This window comes from Chroicocephalus ridibundus, chromosome 2 (assembly GCF_963924245.1).
Source record: "Chroicocephalus ridibundus chromosome 2, bChrRid1.1, whole genome shotgun sequence".
Classification (NCBI taxonomy): Eukaryota; Metazoa; Chordata; class Aves; order Charadriiformes; family Laridae; genus Chroicocephalus; species Chroicocephalus ridibundus.
Genome location: NC_086285.1, coordinates 142,010,438 through 142,028,336, shown reverse-complemented (window position 1 = coordinate 142,028,336; position 17,899 = coordinate 142,010,438). Strand labels below are relative to the sequence as shown.

At 38.5% G+C, this 17,899-nt stretch overlaps 1 protein-coding gene across 2 annotated transcripts in view; it reads right to left on the bottom strand.

Annotated features, from left to right (window-relative positions):
* The window catches only part of SLC26A7 (solute carrier family 26 member 7), a 74,483-nt gene extending 58,451 nt beyond the window's left edge, over positions 1 to 16,032 (bottom strand). For both annotated transcript variants that reach the window (XM_063327177.1, XM_063327178.1), the window contains exon 1: positions 15,570 to 16,032. In XM_063327177.1, the coding sequence (XP_063183247.1) occupies positions 15,570 to 15,762 (193 nt within the window). In that variant the 5' untranslated portion in view covers positions 15,763 to 16,032. The remainder of the gene's footprint in view (positions 1 to 15,569) is intronic.
* Positions 16,033 to 17,899: the final 1,867 nt, after the last annotated feature.

Sequence of the window (17,899 nt, the reverse complement as noted above, 5' to 3'; positions counted from 1 at the left end):
ACAATCTATGGCATCAGCTACCATGTTTCTAGGTTGTCACCATCAGTGGTTCCAAACATTTTTTTAATAGCCAGTCCTCACAGGAGGATGCACCATTGTTTCACCCTCACCCTGACAAAGATGGGTTTGAGACTGCCAGGGCTCCAGGCAGTCAGATGGTTATTTCTTACAAACAGTTCAAAACCTATAATTTTGGTTTGAATGGGGCCCCTTCAGTCTGCTTTCTTCTAATTTCTTAAACAAAAAAAAAATAATTCTGGAGTTCATTGTCTTTAGGTGCCTGGGGTTTTTTAATCCCTTAGGTATTAACTTTTTTTGTTGTTACATAAAGCTGTTGGGCCAGAAACGGAAAGTATTTCACTTCTGTGTTGAGATGGAGAATAAACTAAATTGGTTAGGATTTAACTTCACAGACCTACTAGTTACCTTCATTGATTAGCTATAGAGGACAGCATCTGTCTTTTTCTTAGAAAGTCTTGGAATACGCCAAGAAATCGTCTTTTAACAGAGACAGAGGAAGGGAGGAGAGGAGAAGAGGAAGGAGGGGAGGAGAGGAGGGGGGAGGGGAAATTTTAAAATACATCTATTCAAAAATTCTGATGCCTTCTTTTAGGCAGAAATGGACTTCATTGCTCTTTTGCCTTTTAATTAGCATATCTACTGATCATTGCTTCTGCTTTGTTCTCTTAGCGCACCATTATCGTGAACCAGGAAGCTCTTTGAAACATCCATGTTCACATGATCAATAAATATAAAAGAAGACACTGACCCAAGAGCAACACAGAAGGATGTGCCTGAGGAGAATAAAAACAGCACAGGAGAGAACTGCATGACCCTATCCAGGCAAAAGTAAGCACGGGAAAAAAAAGTAGAGAAAAGGAGATAGAGGTTTTTGAGGCTTGTTCAGCACTAGAAAGCTCTTCCATTGTAACCGTTTTATGAACAAAACCAAAAAAGAAACAATAACTTTGTAAATAAATCATGACTCATGAGTAGACTACTACTCACACAGATATTCCAGTCTTGCAAAAAAGCATGTTGCAAGGATGATTTATTTTACTCTCCAGAAAGTAAAAGAACCAGCAAAGTCAGTATAACTTCAGCCACAGATTAATTATAACAATATAATTGAAATGAAATTACCTCTGTGTGGCCAAGCATAAAGGAAATACACAAGATTCAGTACTGAATGCTGAGTCAGGTATTTTCTTTACAAGCACTATTGGAAGAGGTCTATAAATCCTGGTTAAGAAGATCTGCAAAATTCTCTATATTTAAGAGACTCATTCATTAAATGAAAGGAATTCTCTAACACTAAACCAGAAAATTACAAATATTTTCATTTGAAAATGTTCTTATTTCCAAAAATTCCTATTCACACACTGCAGAACAGCTACACAATGCATAGAAAACTCACCTCAGCGAGTTCCTTTACATGCTCTCCTCCTCACGTGTTTTTTTTCAAATGTTTGGACTCCATCAGTTATTACAAGGGAAGTACAAAAACTGCCACTTTGCTGGGAAGGTTAACAATTTTGAAAGGTATTTCTTAAAATATCAAGCCCATTTTGCAGAAAACAGATTGTGTTCATATTATTCTCAAGTTTGTGCTTGAATTGTGTTAATTTTGGATCTTGAAGTTTTCCTTATACAATTTGCACCGTTCACTTTGAATAGGTTTTCACCCTAAGTAACTTAATCACTCAGTTCAAGAGGAGGTCAGCTCAGAAGCTGTACAAAACAAAACTGAAGGGTACAGTAATACACCGCAGGCTAAGCTAAAATATTTCCAGAAGAGGGACTACTAGCTCTTTTACTATTCAATATTTCCAATTAATCCAGGATTAAGAACAGTATACATTGTTCTTTCCTCTCAACATTTACATGGAAAACAAGGGTTCAGCTACCGCAAAATATTCAGTCACCATCTGGCTGATTCTTGCCTCTCTACATGTGTTTACTTTGGTTTTGTGTTTCCTAAGACTTTCTGAATCTGAAACACTTGACAAATATGGCCGGACTGTGTTTGATCCAGCATAAACTGTACATGTTGTGGGTAGAGCACAAGGAGCTCAACCCAGCCCCAGGTCACGCACACAGAAACTGTGTCAACATCTCAGTTCAGCTCTCTGAACAGGGCTGAGGGGTACAGAGAGGCACAACCTGAATGAACCCTTACGGCCAGGAGAACTGGCTGACAGAAATCTGGCCTGTAAAACTGTGGAAAAGGGGCTACTTTACTCACAGACTTGCTGCTGAGAAATATCTCTTGTTTACAGGCAGATAACCTAAACATAAATCTGGCCCCTGTTTTTCCCTTTCACACGTAGCCTTTCATAGTCATAGAATCATAGAATCATTTAGGTTGGAAAAGACCCTTGGGATCATCGAGTCCAACCATCAACTCCACTCTACGAAGGTCTCCCTTACGCCATATCCCTTAACACCACATCTAAACGAGTCTTAAACACATCCAGGGATGGTGACTCCACCACCTCCCTGGGCAGCCTATTCCAGTGTCTGACCACTCTTTCTGTGAAAAATTTTTTCCTAATGTCCAGCCCAAACCTACCCTGCTGCAGCTTGAACCCATTCCCTCTTGTTCTATCGCTAATTACCTGTGAGAAGAGATCAGCACCAACCTCTCTACAATGGCCTTTCAAGTAGTTGTAGACAATGATGAGGTCTCCCCTCAGCCTCCTCTTCCTCAAACTAAACAGTCCCAGCTCCTTCAGTTGCTCCTCATAAGGTTTATTCTCCAGGCCCTTCACCAGCTTCGTTGCCCTCCTCTGCACTCGCTCCAGCACCTCAATATCTCTCTCTTATTCAGGTGCCCAGAACTGGACACAATACTCAAGGTGTTGCCCCACCAGTGCTGAGTACAGGGGGACAATCACCTCCCTCCTTCTGCTGGTCACACTCTAATACAAGCCAGGATGCCATTGGCCCTCTTGGCCACCTGGGCACACTGCTGGCTCATGTTCAGCCGCTTGTCAATTAGAATCCCCAGGTCCTTTTCTGCCAGGCAGCTCTCCAGCCACACTTCCCCAAGCCTGGAGCGATGCATGGGGTTCTTGCGGCCCAAGTGCAGGACCCGGCCCTTGGCCTTGTTGAAGCACATACCGTTAGCACTGGCCCATCGGTCCAATCTATCCAAGTCTCTCTGTAGAGCCTCCCTATCCTCATGTAGATCAACACTCCCGCTTAACTTGGTGTCATCTGCAAACTTGCTGATGATACACTCTATGGCGTTATCGAGGTCATCAATAAAGATATTAAACATAAATGGTCCCAACACCGAGCCCTGAGGGACACCACTTGTGACCGGCCCCAGCTGGATTTAACTCCATTGACCACCACTCTTTGGGACCGCCCATCCAGCCAGTGCTTGATCCAGCAGATCGTATGCTCATCCAGGCCATGAGCTGCCAGTTTTTCCATGAGAATTCTATGGGGGACAGTGTCAAATGCTTTTCGAAAGTCAATGTCCACAGCCTTTCCCTCATCCAATTATCGGGTCATCTTGTCATAGAAGGAAATCAGGTTCATCAGGCAGGACCTGCCTTTCATAAACCCATGCTGACTAGGCCTGATCCCCTGCTTGTCCATTCTATGACTTGTAATGGCACTCAACATGATCTGCTCCATGACCTTCCCTGCTACCGAGGTCAGACTGACAGGCCTATAGTTTTCTGGATCCTCCTTTCTGCCTTTTCAGTCTTTTTGTATCAAGTTTTTAGAAGTAGCGTCTCGTGTTTTTTCATAGTGAGGTCATGGCAGTCAGAACAGGGCTAAAATTACTGGCCTTTGACTCTAGTCCTGGCTCTGTTTGTTACCTTTTTGCTCCCATTACTGAAGCATGTCAATCGTGTGCAAGAACAGAGAGGCATTATAAAAGCGAATTAGTAAAGACTTCAGGCTTTCTGATTAGGCATATAATGTTCTGAAGGTTCAAATACTTTTAAAGATATAATCAGTAGTATATTTCAGCTCACTTCATTAATTTTCATATTAAACTGCACTACAATGCATTCCATATGCTCAAGTCAAGTCAAAAGACAGGAAACATTATTTTAATTTTTTCATTCCAAACAGTAATAATACTCAAAAGAAATAGATCATAAAATAAGGATCCCACATAATCTTCACTGGTAATATGGAGAAGCCTCCATGGCAGTGACATTAAGGTTTTCAAATAAGAATATAAATTCCATGGAAAGAAATGCAAACAAAGAATGAACAGTAAGTTCGGATACAGTACATTAATATGGTGGTTCTTTGTTTTAACCGCCTCCTTATCATAAGATAACATTGTGCGACACAGCTTCATTGAAAACCATGCTCTCTGACTAGCACGAGACACATAACAATCCTCTGGCATGCTGCGCTGAAACACAGGAGATGTTGCACCACTGCTGGTAAATGTCAAATGCCGATAACTACAAAAATACAAGCTTGGTACAACTAGAAACAAGGCCATGTCCTACCACAGGAGAAAGGTCTCTGTTAAGTTGATAGTTTCTGCTAATTAGACCAGTGCCAAAACTACAGCAATTAAAAATATTTTGCATAGAAAGAGCTATGAATCATCAGAGTATGGTCAACTAGTTAACAATTTTCTGCATCTGGAAATACACTCGTGATACATAAATATGTTCTGAGGAAAGCTGTACTATGTCTTTTGGAAATATGATACTCAAAGCAGAAATTTAAATGAAGAAGCAGGAAAAGTAGTAAGTCTATAATTAAATTGAGGAGTTTCAAAATTTGCATCATTAACTACTGTGAAAAGCTATAAATGTAAAAGTTTTTCTGGTAGTGTATATATTCAAATAAGTTTTTGTTATTGTAACCTTTTATTCTTAAATGTGACTATATTAAGATGGTCTGACCCAAATTTAGGGAACCCAAAATGACACTAACATATCTTATCCCACTCAAAATCCTATCTGCAGTTGTGGTCACTCTCTGATGCTTCAGAAAAAAATAATTTCTCCCTTTGTTCACAAAGCTGAATTATGTACTAAGAAAGATATTTCTCATAGAACCCCTAAAATGTAGAAGTAACATAAATTTAACGAGTCTTCTATCAATCCCTCCTGGAGAATCAACAAAACAGACACCCAAGGGTTCATACTGCAGGCTTTAATTTCTAACTCCAGCATAGCTAACTTTTAATGAAGAAAAAAAAACCAAGCAAACACAGCAAACATTTTTAATATTATATTTCATAATGATTTTCCTATACAAACCTACAGTTCTGGAAGATTCTTTGACACTGGCCTGTTAAAAAATATTAATACAAAATGATCCGTTGGAAATAATGTCATTTACCTCCAAAAACTGGAAAGCTCATTATCCGTTCTCTCAATGGTGCACACATACACCTCATGCTTGCAAGATCTCTGTTTCCTAATGATACCATTTGCTGGGGCTACACATGTGGATTATACCTTCTGTCCGACTTACTTAAAGACAAAGTACAAAAAGCTTAAAGTCATTCTTTAGTTCTTCTGTCATTCAAAGCCTGAGGCAAATAAAGAATGTAAAAGAAAGATGGAAGGACAGATTCTGAAAAATGTACCGTGAATCTTTCAGAGACCACACAACGTTGAGATAGCAACCATCCTCTCTTTTTTGAAGGTTTTTTCAATGCAGTTCCTTCCCATGCAACTGTCTCCTTCAGTCTGGTGAGAATTAAGCATCTCAGCTGTATTAGTCGTAGTACCTGAATTCACAGTATTTCACAGTATCTGAAATTCAGCTCTCCCAGTGTACAATCTGACAACCACATCAAAGGTATGTTTGAGAAAGCACTGTTATACTCTGCCACATTGCAGATCTCCAGATACTAACACTTGTATCTTGATGTTCAAAATAAATGATATGCAAGTATTATGGTGGAAGAAACAAGTGGACTGCATGACCCATTTATGAAGTCTCTGTTCAAGATATCTTGACCCTACTGTACATAAATAAGCTTGGATACACCTAAAAACAGACAGAAAAAAATTATATAGTATTTTATTTTAATGGAGCTCCTGGAAAAAGCTATGACTCTTGACAGACAATCAGAGATTAAATGTTTAGACCTCTTTAAGACGAATTTAACACAATATCTGAACACCACAGAGATTTTATAAACTATTATATAGAGAATTCTATGACCTATTGTACACTGCTCAACCATAATAGCTGAAGAATTTGGCCATCTCCAAAAACGAGGCATTTTGAAAGTGGAGTATGAGGAAATTCCTCTGCATCTCTGTAAGAATAAACAGAGAATGAAACCCATAAGAGCTGTCTGGCAGGCAGGTAACTATAAGGTAGTCTTTTGAGAAGTATCAACGCTGCGGAGAAACAAAGACCAACGGTGGCTGATGACAGGCCTTAATCAAGATGAACCGGACTTTTTGGAATCCGTGAAAAGGGCATCCATTTTGTCAAATCGGTGGCTGAGGATCTCAGCACTAAGAGTTTTCCTGATCTCTCTGACCTGGAAGGTCACTGGCGAAGTCACTTCTCCTCCTTCCTTCAGGGAACCAGCGCTTCCCGGGTTTGCCAGTCTCTGTCCATGGTGCTCAGCCCCTCCCCAGGCGCAGGGATGGGACATCCGCGCAGCTCATCGCATCCTACTGAGGCGAGCGAACCCGGACATTAGGCTCCAAAGGATTCAGAGGTCGTTCAGAAGCTGAATTCATATTTCTAGTAGTCTGTCAGATAGGTCTGTATTAGCGCATGTGTAACTTGGAAGAATTTTAATGGATATTAGAAATGAAATATTGCATGCACAGCAGCATCACTGCGTTTCTCTTCTGCTGGAGAGTTTTATAAATAAGAAACATTGCCCTGCATTTACTTACTAACATGTTACATTTCATGATCAGCTTACATCATTATTCTTTGTATGGGAGAACTATAACAGAGTTCAGCTGGACACTTTCTTCCACAAATCATTTATGAACTACATAGATTCTCCAATGCACATTCTCTAGGAGGTTTTTCTGGCTGTGTTTCCAAATGTGCTTATTCAATTTCATCTACACATGCTATTTGTATGCCAGATGTATATTTACAAGACAGATCTACCCTTTAATAAAATTATTAGCTCCAGTTAGTCTGCTCAGAGTATATTTATGTCTACATTTATGGTCAGAGCCTGAAAAAAACCCCGGCAACCATCACCCTTGAGAAGACACAGCTGGGTTTCCTCCATGAAAAGCTAAAAAAAAATAATATATATATAAGTTTTTGGCATCGTGCCTTCCAAAACACTGGGCACCAGTTCTGGAATGCATGAAGGCAGTATAGTTCATTTTTTTAATGGCAAGGTCTCCAGCCAGTGTTAAGGAATTAGTTGTTCAGCAATAAATCCAGCCCAAGATTAAATTAGCTTTAATTAAAACATACAAAACACACCAATCCTCAGTGAGTTATTATTGGGCTTGCAGAATGAAAAAAGAAGTTGGCAGGAACAACAATACTGATTTCATCAGATGCCATCTACATATTTCACTTTTAGAGGAAATATGTCTCAAGGGCCCTCCACCGCCCCCAAAAACAGCCCACCAAAACCCATTTGAGCCAAAGTATTTCTTGTTCATGATAGGTCATAGGAAAGGCAGCAAATATATAACACTACATATAAATTCTATATGAAGTATATCCATGTGCAAGCTGACTACAAAAAATATATATTAAAAAAAAAATTACAAACACTGCCATAGTCCCAAATCTGATAAAACTGAAAATCCAAGTCTTATACCTACATGCTTTCACATGGGCAACTTTTGAGTATATGCCATATAGCACATGGACAGATGTTTATTTCAAAACTAATAGCATAATGTTTATGAATCCAGAAGAATACCAGGAACTTAGCAATATAAAGATTGAATCCAGAAATACAGTGACACTATTTTAGTTTGAAAACTACTAAACTCTTTTATAGATACACCTCAGTTCAAAAATTCCCAGTTTTTTGAGCAGCAGCAGATATTGAAAGGAAACGTAAACCTGCGAAGGAAGCCCCTCATGCCCTGTGCTCTGTTCCCTCTTATGACAGGTAAACATGTAATTTAGTACACCTATGAATAGCATTATGTGATAAGGAGATGTCTTCTTATCCCAATATTTTAATGGAATATTTTTAGAACTACTTCTAATTCTAAGTCTAAACATATTCATGCTACTTTACACACATCTGTTCGTGTGCTGCAACTGTCTTTTACTTTAAATGCCTTTCCTGATGACGAAACACCTTCTCACGTTTTAGTTAACCTGTCCAAGCCATTTCAGTCTTCTCCCTAACATAATTTTCGTTTTTCTGATCCTTCTCCTAGCCTTTTCTTCTCCTACTGAAGTTTGGAATCACCTTCCATGAATAGAGGCAAGCAAAATTATACACTATACTTCAGATAATGGACCAACAGTCAGCATTACAGCTTCTTTGCAGCTCCTAACCCACCTAACAACCTTTTTTTGTCTAAAAAATAGGCTAATTATTTTCCACTAGATTATTAAAACTATGCCTAACTGAGATCATCAGCAGAGCTGTCTTTAGAATGCATATATAAATCTGAAGCAAAGCCCACTAGCTGTGCTAGAGCCCTGCTTCAGATTTGGGTAGCAGAATCAAACACTTTATTGCTACACATGCAGGTACTATTTTATTATCATTAATGGGAAATACACCTCTATTGCTTGCATCTGGTCCAGACCCTCATCTGCAATGCAGGTTTGTAACTTGGATACAACACTATACCCACTGTGATCCAATCATGGAATATCATTTCAAATTTGACAGAATCATCAAAGGTAGCGGTTGCTGGACCTGTGATGTCACTTATCTATTCTTTCAGAATTATGAGATGATGATTACCCATCTCAACCCTTGATCTGAATGTGTTTCATTTTCTGTGTTTACTCTCAGTTAAATATCCATGCGCTTGACCATTTCCCACATGGGCAAAGTCATCATCCTTCAGGAAAACTGAGACAAAGTACTAATTTTGTGCTGAGGCTTCAGTTTAGACCAAATGCTTAAGCAGAAAGTACCATGGCTTTGATTTGTCTTCTTTTCTCCTAAGTTTGAAAAAACATTTGTGGTTTTGGGTTTTTTTGGAAGGGTCTAACTCAGTTGTGATGTTGGAGCAAACAATTGGAACCTCTATTCTTTGCACCATAAACCATCAATATAGTATTGCATGAGTCATTTCTATGTTTCAAGCAAAAACACTTTTGTGTTTCTAATTTCCCTCCCCATACACTTTTTTATTTATGGACAGTGTAAAGAGCTCCAAGATGATATAATGAAAAAAGCAGGCTGCAAGTATTGTGATCACCCAGTGAATGACAAACCAATTTAAATTATGTCATGTATTTGTCTAATTATGAGTTTCTCTGGTCATTAATGGCTTGCAAAAGAAGATTATAATTATGAAAACCTCCAGCCAGATCTTGGAAGAAGCTTGGCAGGAAGGGTTGACATTTTCTGAAGTTAGGTACCTACATTAGGAATTTACATCCAGAAAGAGTAAGACAACTTCAGGTGTTAAGCAGAGCACTAAATTTTTACATTATATACTGTCCTAACCAAAATACTTTAGATACATTTGTGTTCCCTAACTATACAGAGAAATGATCTACATAAATAAATTATGCACACTAACATATATTTTTAAGCAGACTAGCTTTGGGGATGAAGTTCTTGTGATGAATTCAGTTGCACAACAGAGCCTACATTTGTACAAACTTTTTCAGACAAACTCAGACTTACTTTTTTTGCAGTCCATGACAGTCAGAGAAGCTTACAGATGGGTTGCATCTTTATCTACATGGCTTCTAGATGCCAGTCTTTGTGAACAGTACGCATAGTTCTGCCCATAAAAAAACACCAAAACACACAAACAAAAAACCCAAACCACAAATAAACACATTCTAAATAACAACCCAAAGGCAAATATTCAGATGTGATGTACCAACCAACACACATTGCATAACTTGAATCCCGAGAGAAGGCACAAAGCTATTTGCTTGAAAAGACAAGATTGGATGAAGAAGGCTAGCAAAATGGATTAATCGGAGGTGGATCAACATCTTGGTAATGAATAAATGATGCCAGGAAAGATCACTTCTGAAAGGCCTTGAAAGTAAAGATGAATAATTTGCTTGGTGCAATAAAAAGTTACCACAAACTGTGAAAATGAGCTAAGCATCTGCATTCTGAAGAGATATGAAGGGGTTATAGCACATGTTCAGAAGGCTACAGAAAAACCACGATGACAGCTTTATGAGACTTAACTACACGGAAAGACTGCATCATAACACATCTTAATACTACCATGCAAGGAAACTGAGAAAAATTGAGACACAGCGTGGAGCTGGTGAAGGATCTGGAGAACAAGTCTTATGAGGAGCAGCTGAGGGACCTGGGGTTGTTCAGCCTGGAGAAAAGGAGATTGAAGGGAGACCTTATCGCTCTCTACAACTACCTGAAAAGAGGTTGTAGAGAGGTGGGGTTCAGTCTTTTCTCCCAAGTAACAAATGATAGGACAAGAGGAAATGCCCTCAAGTTGTGTCAGGGGAGGTTTAGATTGGATATTAGGAAAAATTTCTTCACCTAAACTGTTGTCAAGCACTGGAACAGGCTGCCCAGGGAAGCGGTTGAATCGCTATCCCTGGAAGGGGACATCTAGATGTGGTGCTGAGGGACGTGTTTTAATGATGGACTTGGCAGTGCTAGGTTAACAGTTTGGCTCGATGATCTTAAAGGTTCTATCCAACCTAAATGATTCTATGATCAATGTATGCTTCTCAGGCAAGTAGGTAGTGTCCAGGTCACATGAAAAAGCCACAAAAAGATTTCTGGTATTATTGTGACAGGTCAACAGACAAGTTACAGGAAAGAAAACAGTAAGACCTGCCTTTAACCATGTTGAACACAAACTGTTTGTTACCCAGAATGCCACAGATATAATGGTTGAGAAACATCTCACCTTAATTTGGATGTCTATATCATCAGTGTCTGCACACTGAGACAGTCCACTGTTACACTCAATGGAAATCTTACCAGTCACACTTAACGAAGTAGATGATTAGATTTAGTCAGATGACAGTGGTGGGCTGATTGCGGCCAGCAGCAAAGCACCCACCCAGCCACTCGCGCTCTCCCCCCTCAAAGGGTGGGGGAGAGGATCAGAAAAGCAAAAGCGAGAAAACATGGGTCAAGATAAAGACAGTTTAATAAGTGAACAAAAGAAAAAGAAAAAAAGAAAGTGATACAAATGCAGTCACTCACCTCCTCCCACAAGCAGATTGAACACCATAGATTTCACTAAATCTTATCAACCAGATCTCCGTTCACTAGTAAGGAATGCAAAAGCAACTTCCCCACAACTAGATACCTACACTGCAGAACCTTTGCGTTATTAACACTATTTCAATTTGTAGAGCAAAAACAGATTAGGCACTTATGAGACACCTATATGGATCTAGCAATTGAATTTGTGTGTATGGGTGAGGAACACAAAATGAAACAGAAATAAAAATCTTCATATGATGACTGTCGATGGGGTATTAATTAATTTTAAAGGGAAAGGGAAGAGAGGAATGAAGTGCTAGTCCAAGAACCAAGTTAAGGATTTGTTTGTTACTTTAGAGATATCTTGCTCTAGTCTATATAAAAAACAGATTTTTGAGAAACACAGACAAATCAGGTGTTAGACAAACACCAAAACATGAAAACTCAATTTTTTTAGCTGTCTGTAAAAGTATATAACAGACTTCAAGACTGGATGACAAAATTCATTTTAGATTCAAAGGTTATTTTTCAACCTTAGATATCAGAGTACAAATAAGGATTCTATGTCTGAAAAATAAGGTGTTGAGCTCAGTATTATTAAATGATAGTTTTCCGTGCTGGAGCTAATGAAGCCTAGTTTCTTTTACTGGTTTTGACTCATAGTGGACTGACTTTGTAGTCTGAGACAGTGCAAGCTACAACTGAATCTTTCCAGCAATTGGTGCATTTGAAAGGGCACTTCCCCCCACTCCACAGGTTAGCTAATGCCTAAGAAGGTATGAGTTTCTATTATCCCTTTTTAGAGCTTGTAGGATCTGTTTCCACTGGCCATTTTCATGCAATTTGTAGAAACATAATTATCTTTGACACTTCTTTGTCCATCTTCTGTGGAATTAGCTAAAAGACTCTAAAATTAGAGGACATACACAGAGACCATGCAAGTGTTGTTTCATTAGGTAAATAGGACAGAAGAATTCAGCAGTGAATTTTCAGACTCACGAATTAGGATTAACTTGGTATATTTAGCAGACAATGAAAGAACTACAGGAACACTGGGAGAATGACTGCTTGGTTTCAGCAATGACTCTTTCATCACAAATAGCGAGCAGCGCAACAGGATAATCCCATGCCTTACCTTCCCACCTCCCTGCACCCCTCAGTCTCCTCTCCCCAACTCCAGTACTGAGTCTATTAGTTGCACTGAATGCTGTCGATCATTAGATTCCCTCTGAATGGTCAAATATGACTTGGGCATGTTTTAAATAAGTTTCGAAAGCATTTGAAAAGCAGCACCAGAAGATTCACTCTGGAGAAATTATTACATAATTTCTTATGGATTCTTTGATAATTATTATATTCCTTATTGGACAACATTGTGAGAGAATAAGGATAATGCCTTTAGGCACAGAGACATACGGTTTTAGCTTAGCTCAGTGTTGGGCAAGGCAACACCTTACCTTCTAAAGATCCATTTCTTCCACACCGCTCATGGAAGTAAAAACAATTAAATACTCAGGTAGCACGACTTTCTTGTACACCATTCCTAGACTGTCACCACAAGACAAGTTTCTAGTTTACGTGTGTCATGATGGAAGATATTTAAACCTTAACTTACATATGAGCTCAAGTGTTTCAGTTTTCAAGTAGTTGACTTGAAGGCACCTTACAAGAATTTGAAGGCTCAAGTCACATTTAGAAATTAATAATTTTGACCCTGAAAATCAGACGATTAACGGTTGTAGCTCTTTAAAACTTTGTCCAAAATAAAAAGTGTTCCGAACCATCCTATATCTTTATAAAAGACTTTTTGGGAGCAAATATTATCTGCATACATCAATCGCTGGGATTCCTATTAATTTTCTCTTTTGTTTTTCTCCCTTATAAGGCAGACACCAAAATCTGCTATTGGATAGGAATTCTTCAGAAACAATTTCTGAAAATTCTGTAAGGAGCAGTTATGAGCATTATCTTTGTTGCATTCACTACGACACACTAAGGATAGTGACTTCCCTCTTTCCTTCCTTCCTTTACAAAGGGAATCCAGCTATGCCATCTAAAATTTAGATTAGATATTGGAAAACAGACACATTCCACCAGATGAGACCAGCTGCCAACCTGAATATCTGAACATGGCCAATGCCAGATGAGTAAGAAATGTCACAGTAGGAAATTGTGAAAAACGCAGCTCGGAAGGTCTTTCTTAATTATTCTTAAGCTACTGGACTGCTCTGTACCCTGGAGTATGCAGCTTTCATCACTCAGAAAACTGTTGCATATGAATACAACTGCAGATTTTTCCATAACTTCCATAACTCAAGCTTATTTACATATACTTGAATTTACTTAAACATGTTGCTAGAACACCAAATTACACTGTGCTCTGCCTGTCAATTATCACTGGTTACCAACTTTTTCCTACCATTGTTAGAATTTCTACCTTTCATTTTATTACAAAACTTCTTGGTTTATTTTGTGGGTGGAAGGAAACACAAAAGACAGAAAAATTTGGGGTCTCCTCCCTTCATGCTATATAACAAATGGGACATTTAATTTTCTTGCATGACTCTCTGCGAAAGCATTAAAGGATAGTCCAGGTAACTGGAAGGCTTACAACACTAGGAAAAGAGCTAATGCAAGCAGGGTCTAAAAAAAATATGGTTTGTTCGAGTTAAAGCACCACAAACATGATAAAATGCTTTGATATCTAACTCTCCTCCTTTTCCATCCCCTAAAATCATTCTGAAATCTTGAGAAGTAGTGAGGAGAGAGAAAGGAAAAACAGGTCAGCAGGAAAGAAGGGTTGCAGTGCATTTGTTTTTAAATAGCATAAAATAAAGCATAAAATGATTTCTAGATCACATAAAGATAATCTAGAAAAACAAAATAAATATTTTCTGTCTTCACTGGATCTTCTTCAATTTATCTGTTACATTAAATTACTTCTTGGTACAAGACTCAAACAAGAAAATCCTGGCTAAAACTACCAGCAGTGCAGCACTGCTGTTTAACTTAATATTTTTGATGAATTTCAACATACTGTTATTAGCAGCATTTTAATTATGATTGTTGTATACGCACATACCAGTGAAATTAGACACTTTACAGTGTTACGGTATGAAGGTTCCTAAAGTTAAATCATGCCAATGCAGATGTTCCTAATTACTTTAAAAGCACAAATACTCACACAAACTGGTTGGTTCCAGCTCCAGCATAACTGAATTAAATGAATGCTTATAATTTAACAACATGAATGGTACTTAAGTACAGCTAATGTAGGAAATTGTTAAGAAATAATATATATAGTTCACACAAGGGAAGGAGTTAAAGTCCATCTGAGACAGGTAAGCAGCTGTGATTTGCTTGAGACAAATACAAAATATTGCCAAAAGAAGGTGATGTTATCAAAGACACACCAAAACCCAACAAAATCATTTATTTCCCAGTAGCAATCACTTTACAAACCCAAATTACTGGGATTTTAGGTTTTGTCATTGTGCAGGCTTTGGGGTTGGTGAGTTTTTCCTTTTTTTTTCTTTTCTTTTTTTTAAGCTGCCAAATGGAGCCTAGCTCCACCCCTACTTTGTATTGCTGCTTGAAAAGAGACGTGGTAGGTAATGTAATACAGCATTAAATCAACACAGGAGCTGAAGTACGCAAGCCGCAGATGCAGGCAGATCCTCTCCGTGGGTAATGAATATACCTGACAGACGCACCCTTTAGGCACAGAAAGTTGTTAAGTTTTCCTGCTGTGCCCCAGGCTTTCACAGGTAACAGTTTAATGCCAATGTTTACTCCAGAACACTGTGTCGTACAATGCAATTATCATATAGACATACTTTTCTTACCTTTTGAAATATGGACAACTGGTCATTTAACTGATAAAACATTGTATATAACCATACACTGTATGAATACAGAGTTATTGCTCTCTGATTTTCTATACTAAGTCTTCAAAAAATTGTCAAAGGGACTGGATATGTAGTAAAGTTTCAGCTCACAGAAATTAGCTTCAATAACACAAGGCAATTCTATCCACATTTGCACATCCATTATACACGCATAAGAGTTAAGACTATAATGTTTTTCCTTATACTTTTATTCAGATTAAATCAACAGTAGATATATAAGCACATCTTTTGTTTTAACTGAAGCTTTAAGATAATATTAAAAAGAAAATTAAAGTAAAAAAAAAAAAAAGGAAAAGAAGACGAGACCAATTCAGCATGACCAGATTTCAAAATATGAATCTGAAATGTGTTAACTGTACCTTGAGTCACCTGCTGGATGGCTAGCATCACCCCAGAAACCGTATCAGGAATCAAGTTTTCCTTCCAGTTGTAGGCAGGCATCCATCTCAAGAAGGGCAGCCTTCTCATGCACCAGAGTTTGATATCTTCAAAGCGAATAGCCTGGATCTTCCTCCAGACTACACTTCTTTTTCTTTTTGCCCCTGTCATCATTCCCACCCCGCAAAAGCAGTTCTTCCAGAAGAGTGAACAGTTGAGGAATCACCCTGATCTGTGTCAGTCTCCAGTTTTCTTCTGAGATTTTTGCAGTTTCAAAACTACAGAGAAAAAAAAATTAACAGAAGCACTTAAGATTTCTGCAGCTGCTCTCTAACTACACTCAATAAAAACTCTTATTAAACACTTCAGTCATATAAACAGCTACGTGAAATGCAAGAACGACTTATAGCAAAGATCAGATTTTCTGCTCTTTGCAAAAATTTGGTCGAGTCCCACGTTAGTTTGTGATCCTTCCCAGTAACCTCCCGCTTTATATTCCCTGTAATGCTCGTGCTTTTGGCCTCAGTCCAGTGGCAAAATGAGGTATTACTGGGTGTGTGTAGGATATAGGCTGGGCTATGCTAATAGGAGCGGGAAGTGCCCAGCGGAGCAGGCATCCCCCTGCCAAGCCCAGGAGAGCAGCCTTCGATCTGCTGGGGGGAGCTTGTCTGGCCGCGGTAGGAGGGCATGAAGTCCTCAGTAACCCTGGTGCTTGCAAACTTGTTTTACTCCGTCACTGTTTTGTCTTCTAAATGACAGTTAAAAGCTTATTTATGTAGAAAATTCCGAACATCAGGTAGCAATAAATCCTGCTGAAAACATATACAGATTTTCTCCAGAGGCAGAAGTCTCAGACTAAATTGTACCAAGCTCAAAGTGCAGTGAAGGACTGCAAGCTATCAGCTCCACGTGGGAAATGCCAAAAACGCTCGTGACGATCATTCTTTTCCAAAGCTACCCCTTTCTTAGTCGCTCACCCAGCAAAGGCTGCCTCCATGAAGACAGTTCACCAAGTAACTTTTGACCTTGTAATAACTTCATGCACTTTGTGCATGATACAAAGTGCTCAGATACAAAGTGATAAGAGCATGGAAGAGGTTTAAATGTCAAGACATCTAAACGCCTTGTCTGATACGCAGCAAGGACACAGTGGCATTCCTCTAAGATTTGTGTATCTCTGGATGGCAAAGAAATTTAAGTTAAAGTGTAAGATCCATCACATGGGCAAAGTGTCTTCCCAATCGCTATTCTGCAGTAGGCAGTAAAAATTATATTTTTTTAATAATTCAATTTCATTTATATAAATTAATTTACATATTATTGTTTAGATTAAGATGAACAAAACTGAAGCATTGTCCACTCAAAACAACTTTAGAAAAATGAGACTTTGTTTGCAAATGCAATAGGGAGAAAAGCCCAAGAGCAAACAGACCACTGATCATTCTAGTGAGTGACACTCAGGTTATGCCCACTGTTGTGTCCTTTAGAAGTGCAAAGGGAAAAAAAATAATAAAAGAAATAGCAGGAAAAGATTGCTTCAGACAGACCTTCACTTTTAACTATTCCAGGCATAGTTATTCTTTGCCCTGCCCATCCTTTATCCATCTACACCTTTTAAAGAATGGAAGAAACACACAAGAGATATTTACCGTACTTCTGTTCACTGGAATAAACCTTTAAGAATTGATTCTTTTTTTCTTTTCTTTTTCTTTTTTTTTTTAGTTTGTTTTTGTTTGGGTTTTTTATTTGTGTGTGTGTGTGCGTGTGTCTTTGTTTATAGCTTGAAAGTGCTGTTCAAGGACTTCATAATCAAGGCTTTTATGTCTGCCAAGTGTTTCATGACACAGACCTTTCCCTACTTTCGATGATCAGAAGTGGACAGGAATCCTTTGAGCTACAGTGAGAGTTACTCAGCTGCAGGGGCTGCTTAGTTTCGATAAAGTGTTCAGTACCTCTAGCTTTAATAGCAATTACTGGAGGGGAAAAAATCAAAATACATTTCTACACATAGATATGTATATATAAATGTACCCAAATCTGGGTACTTGTGTAACAGAGACTAATTCATATTTGTTTTAAAAAAAAATCTTTGTTCACTAGAAGCTCTGACTGTTCTGAAACAGTCAAAAAAAAGACATTACGAAACAAAAGAACTGTCACTAAACACACAAGAACATACTCTCTGTTCTTCAAACTTCAAGCATCAAAATGCTGAAGCTGTTTGAAAAAGTCTGTAATTGAGATTTTCCCATCTCATATTTGCAGAGTCAGTAAATTTGGACAGTTTTCATCAGTCCCAGATTAGTATCTG